Here is a 6,020-nt window from a genome sequence, read left to right as displayed (position 1 = left end):
ATATATAATATGTATATATAATGATGTTTATTTAATATATTTAATAATATTATTTATTTAATATATTATTACATGTTTTCAAAAATTAAACCACCAAACGCAGTTTCAGTTTTTTTTTAAAACTGAAATCAATCTCTGAATAAAACTACCAAACGCATTTTCAAAAATGATTTTAAAATAAAAATAAAAACGTTTTTATTTTTATTTTTATACAAAAAAACAAAAATATTTTTGAACTAATTCTAAACGCACCATCTGTTTTTCATTTCTCATTTTTCAAAACTTTACAATAGCAACGTAGGCAAAATGTCAGGGCATTTATTGCTGTAAAAAATGATGGGCTGGAGACAATGGGCAGCCGAAAACAAAGAAAAGAAAAAAAAAAGGAAAAAGAAGCCTAGTAGCCCACAAGTTTGAAGAAGAAAGAAGAAAGGAAAAGAAGAGAAGAGGAGAATAGAAGGAAGAAACGTGAAGGAAAAAAAGAGGGGGAGGTTTTGGGCCTATAAATACGGAGCTCCCTCTTTAGTTTTTAATAATTTCATTCTCTCTTTTTCTCAGAATATTCTCGTAATACGAGAATATTTTAATTTCTCTAATTTTTTTTTGTGAATAGTTTTTTTTTATTTGTATGAGAAAAATGTTTTAATTATTCTTTTTGTATAATTTTGAGAGAATGTTATAATTCTGATTTTTTATAGTAAAATTTTTCACACTTATTTCATAATTTTTACCTCATTTGTTTTCAAAATTTTTCACGTAAAATATATGTGTATTTTATCTGCATTTTTATTCATTTATTATTTTATCGCTGAATTTATGAACACTTACTTTCATTTTAAGCATCATGAATCATTTACAACAATACTTTTCACATGTTTTGTTTATTTTATCGATTTAAGTTTTTTTTGTAAAATTTTTTAAAAAAATATTATATTTAATTTTTTTTTATTATAGTTAAAAATTATTAAAAAATATAACATTTTAAAAAATTCGAATTAGAAAGTAAAGGAGGCTATAAACTCTCTTCTTCCCCCAAATCAAGAAGCCAAAAAGTTCTTCACAGTCAATCAAATTCAAAGCTTACGGCTCCGTTCATTTCGTTGATTCGAGTTTAGAATTCGAGTTTTGCTACAGTAAAAAACTCTCACAAACAATCACATCTAACTTTTTTACTACAGTAAAAAACTCTCACATAAAATCACATCTAAACTCGAATTAAAAACTCGAATCAGCGAACTAAACGCCCCTACATTATCACCATAATAATTCTTCACATTCAACAATGTCCCGTCAGCTTCACATATGCTTCTTCCCGCTGATGTTACAAGGCCACATAATACCATCCATAAACATGGCCAAGCTCTTTGCTTTCCGGGGCATGAAAACGACAATCATCACAACACCTTCCAGCGCAGAGCTCCACTCAAAAACAATCAACGACAGCAAAAACAAAGGATTAGATATCGGAATTCTCGTAATCAAATTCCCTCGTGTTGTCATGGGCATGCCAGAAGGCTGCGAAAGTCCAGATATGGCGACAACGCCGGAGATGGTTGAGGAGTTCTATAGAGCAACCGCCATGCTTGGCAAGCCTCTAGAGAATCTCTTTCGGGATCATAAGCCCCCTTGCCTTGTGGCCGACGTGTTCTTCCCTTGGGCTACAGGGCATTCCGAGGATTGTCTTCCATGGAATAGGATTTTTCGCTTTATGCGCTTCGTCGAGCGTGTTGGACTATCAGCCACACGAGAATGTGGAGTTGGATTCGGAGCCTTTTGTTGTTCCTAATATCCCGGATGAGGTAAGGTTGATGAGGAAGCAACTCCCGCCGTATGTTCGACGAAATGCCGCAACGGAGTTTGCGAGGGCGTACAAAGCGGGGAAAGCGTCTGAGTTGGAGTGTTTCGGTGTTGTTGTGAATAGCTTCTACGAGCTTGAGCCAGATTATGCTGATCATTACAGGAGGGTACTTGGAAGGAAGGCGTGGCATATAGGGCCGATTTCATTGTTGATTGATAAGGTTGAAGGGAAAGGAAAAGGGAGAATGAGTAAGGACTCTGGTAATGAGCATGAATGCTTGAAGTGGCTTGACTTGAAGAAACCAAATTCGGTTGTTTATGTGTGTTTTGGGAGTATGGCAAGTTTTGGAGATGCGCAATTAATGGAGATTGCGATGGGACTCGAGGCTTCTGGGCAGCAATTCATTTGGGTTGTAAAGAAGGAGAAGAAGCAAGGAGTGAGAGAAGAGTGGTTGCCTGAAGGGTTTGAGGAGAGAATTAAAGGGAAGGGATTAATCATAAGAGGGTGGGCGCCACAAGTGTTGATTCTTGAACATGAAGCTGTTGGAGGATTTATGACACATTGTGGTTGGAATTCGACGCTGGAAGCGGTGTGTACCGGGGTGCCAATGGTCACTTGGCTGATGTTTGCTGAGCAATTTTACAATGAGAAGTTGGTGACTCAAATACTTAGAATTGGGGTACAAGTTGGTGCTCAGAAATGGGAAAGACAAGTAGGGGATTTTGTGAAGAGGGAAGCCGTGGAGAAGACAGTGTGTCAGATTATGGAGGGAGACGAAGTAGACGGAATGAGAGGCAGAGCCAGGGAACTTGCAGAAATGGCATCGAGGGCTGTTGAGGAAGGTGGATCTTCGTACTTGGATTTGGATGGCTTCATTGAGGAAATGAGGCTGATGCATAGTGCATAATACTCCTGAAACTGAAGGTAGGGGAACTGCTCTCTCTCTTCTTCTTCTTCTTCTTTTTTTTTTTTTTTTTTTTTTTTTTTTTTTTTTTTTTTTTTTTTTTTTCAAATGTAGTTACTCATTTTACCATATGTTAAGTCAATATAATATGTTAGTTTTGCAATTTCGTTCCTTTAACTTCGTTTTCGGCTGTATTCTTTTTAGATAAAATTGGTGAACCGCACCCTTTAAATGCATTGTTTTAATACTTTACCATTAATATCTTTTTGACTAATATAGTTCTTTGAGTAAAGGGTATTAATAACTGTAAATGGTAAGAATTCAAGACCCATGCATTCTAAGTGGTATCTTTGGAATCCCGAAAGCTTGCTCCCTGCTTGTACAGTTGCTTTTCTTTGGTTAGTTGTGATTATTGTTTTTCTTCTCTCTATCTCTCTAGTTAAAGTTTTGTTATAAAATGTTATAATATAAAGGTTTTAACTGGTGCAAGAGATTACTAATATTTATATATACATCTCCAAAGTCTTTGTTATTATATAGTAATAAACTTTTCTTTGTTATTACATAGTAATAAACTTTTCTTTCAGCAAAAATTAAAAAATTCTTGTTGCATAACATATTTGTTTGAACTTTGACTAAGCAAGCCTTGCCTGGCAAGTATTCAGCAAAAAAAAAAAAAAAGAAAAGCCGTGCCTGGCAAGTAGAAAACTGTTTATATATTGTAATTCTCTCAACTAGTTCTTTAATTAATTATTTAGATGATAATTATCTCCTTTCTCATAGGCATTCGTTCTCAGAAAGCTTAATAATTTTCTAAACGTGTCAACATGAGCAATGAAACAAGCCAACTTCACGTCTTCTTCTTCCCATTCATGGCTCATGGCCACATGATACCAGCCGTAGATATGGCCAAACTATTTGCTTCTCGAGGCTGCAAAGCGACAGTTATCTTAACACCTGCCAATGCTCTCTTCTTCACCCAAGAAATTGAAAGAAGCAGAAATCTGGGTTTAGAAATTGAAATTGTTCTTCTTAAATTTCCTGTTCTCGATTTCGAATTGCCTGAAGGATGTGAAAATGTTCACATGCTTACATCAGACGATATGGTGGAGAAGTTTTTTAAGGCCACTACCATGCTTGAACAACCACTTGAGGAGCTCATAAAGGAACACCGCCCCAATTGCCTCGTTGCCGACATTACGTTCTCATGGGCCACAGAAGTGGCAGCCAGATTTGGGATTCCCAGGCTTGTATTCCATGGAGTCAGTTTCTTCGCTTTGTGCACTTCAATATGTTTGATGGAGCACGAACCTTACAAGAAGGTATCATCTGACTCCGAGCCTTTTGTCGTTCCTAATTTACCACATGAGATCAAACTCACCAGGGATCAACTTCCTCCTTATATAAAACAAGAATCAGAGTTGGCTACTCTTGCTAGACAATTTACTGAATCGGAGGAGACAAGCTATGGGGTTATTGTCAACAGCTACTATGAACTTGAGCCGGATTATGCCGATTACTACAGAAGGGTCCTTGGAAGGAGGGCTTGGCATATTGGCCCATTTTATCTTCTCAATAAAGATAAAGAAGACAAGGCACAGAGAGGACCGAAATCCTCCATTGACGAGCGTGAGTGTCTAAACTGGCTCAACTCAAAGAAGCCCAATTCAGTTGTTTATGTAACTTTTGGAAGCAACGTAAACTTTAATGATACACAGTTGATGGAGATTGCGATGGCTCTTGAGGCTTGGGGGAAGCATTTTATTTGGACGGTGAGGAAAGAAAAGCTGCAAGAAGGAAAAGAAGAATGGCTACCTGAAGGATTTGAGAAGCGAATGGAAGGAAAGGGACTTGTAATAAGAGGTTGGGCACCCCAAGTGCTGATTCTTGAACATGAAGCTGTTGGTGGATTTGTGACTCATTGCGGTTGGAATTCAACATTGGAAGGAGTTTGTGCAGGGTTGCCGCTGGTGACATGGCCTGTGTCGGCCGAGCAGTTTTACAATGAGAAGCTTGTTACCGAAATCTTAAGAATTGGGGTTGGCGTTGGTGCTAAAAAATGGGCTAGATTTGTGGGGGATAGTGTTAAGAGTGAAGCCATAGAGAAGGCTGTGAATAGGATTATGGAAGGAGAAGAAGCGCAGGAAATGAGAAGCAGAGCCAGGGCGCTTGCGAAAACGGCAAGAAAGGCTTTTGAAGAAGGCGGATCTTCTTACTCCAATTTGAATGACTTGATTGAAGAACTGAGGCTGCATAGATCTGCTTGAGATTTTCATGTTACAAGTAACTACTAGTTCTTCACTCGTATTACGCTTTAATTTTAAGTCTTGTATGGTTGCAAAATTCGGTAATATAAAATATCCTGTTTGTGTATGTGTTTGAAGCATTCATTGAGGTTTTTGCTTTCAAGCTTATTTAATCTTGAACTCCTACCTAATATTATTTTTTTGTTTCTTCCTCATTTATTTAAAAAAAAAAAAAAATAACCGATCAATTTTTAGTCAAAAAAGGACTAAACCAGAAGGGGAAAAAAAAATGATTCGGTTAGATTGCTGATTTCTTTGCACAGGCAGATAGAGTGATAATCTAGATGGGAAATTGATTTAGCAAGATGATGTTATTATTGACAAAGCCTTTATCATTGTTTAGTAATACTTTAAAAGGACATTCTTTAGTGCGCTAATATACTGCGAGATTAGGTTTTATGTTCATTGAATCTATATAATATAACGTAAAAATTAAAAATACAGATTTAATAGTTAAAAAAATTCAACTTATTGATACGTTACATGTAATGTAATAGAGAACCTCCCTCCTTTAAAAGCTTATTCCTTTTTTTTTTTTTTCCGTAGTCAAACATGACACCAGCAGAAATTGATGACTTTACATGGGAATTTGCTAGGAAATTGTGCTAGTATCGACTATGAAGACGTTACATCAATGTCAAGTCTTAAAGCTTGTTCCTCTGTCTTCCTAGTCTTTTTTCTTTTTTCTTTTTTTAACTTTTTTTTTCCTTCCTATTCAAACACAAGCAGATACTACTTGAACCTTATGTCAAATGTCATATTATGTCATATGTTTAACGTTACTCCTTAACACAAGCAGAGACTGAGAACTTACTATGAGAATTTTCCACGTCGCCGATGATACCATTGTTCGGTCACGTGGTTTCCTTGTCTTTTTTTTAAAAAAAATATCAGCAATATGCATTATGCAGTAGGAAATGTCAAAGGTAGACTTTTAAACAGGCCGTCAACTAAAGTGTGATAAAACACTGTAGTCCTAATTATGATATTTCAGCTATAATCCGATTGTCAT

At 36.3% G+C, this 6,020-nt stretch overlaps 1 protein-coding gene and 1 pseudogene across 1 annotated transcript; both read left to right on the top strand.

Moving 5' to 3' along the window:
- Positions 1–1,200: 1,200 nt before the first annotated feature.
- Positions 1,201–3,553, top strand: LOC21410104 (annotated as a pseudogene).
- On the top strand, positions 3,469–4,969 carry LOC21410103 (scopoletin glucosyltransferase). The gene has a single exon (XM_010109596.2). It carries the CDS (start codon positions 3,530–3,532, stop codon positions 4,967–4,969), a length of 1,440 nt encoding a protein of 479 aa, XP_010107898.2. The 5' UTR covers positions 3,469–3,529.
- Positions 4,970–6,020: the final 1,051 nt, after the last annotated feature.

Source organism: Morus notabilis, unplaced genomic scaffold (assembly GCF_000414095.1).
Source record: "Morus notabilis unplaced genomic scaffold, ASM41409v2 Scaffold45, whole genome shotgun sequence".
Lineage (NCBI taxonomy): Eukaryota > Viridiplantae > Streptophyta > Magnoliopsida > Rosales > Moraceae > Morus > Morus notabilis.
Note: the sequence above shows the minus strand (reverse complement) of the source record. Positions and strands in the feature narration are given on the sequence as shown.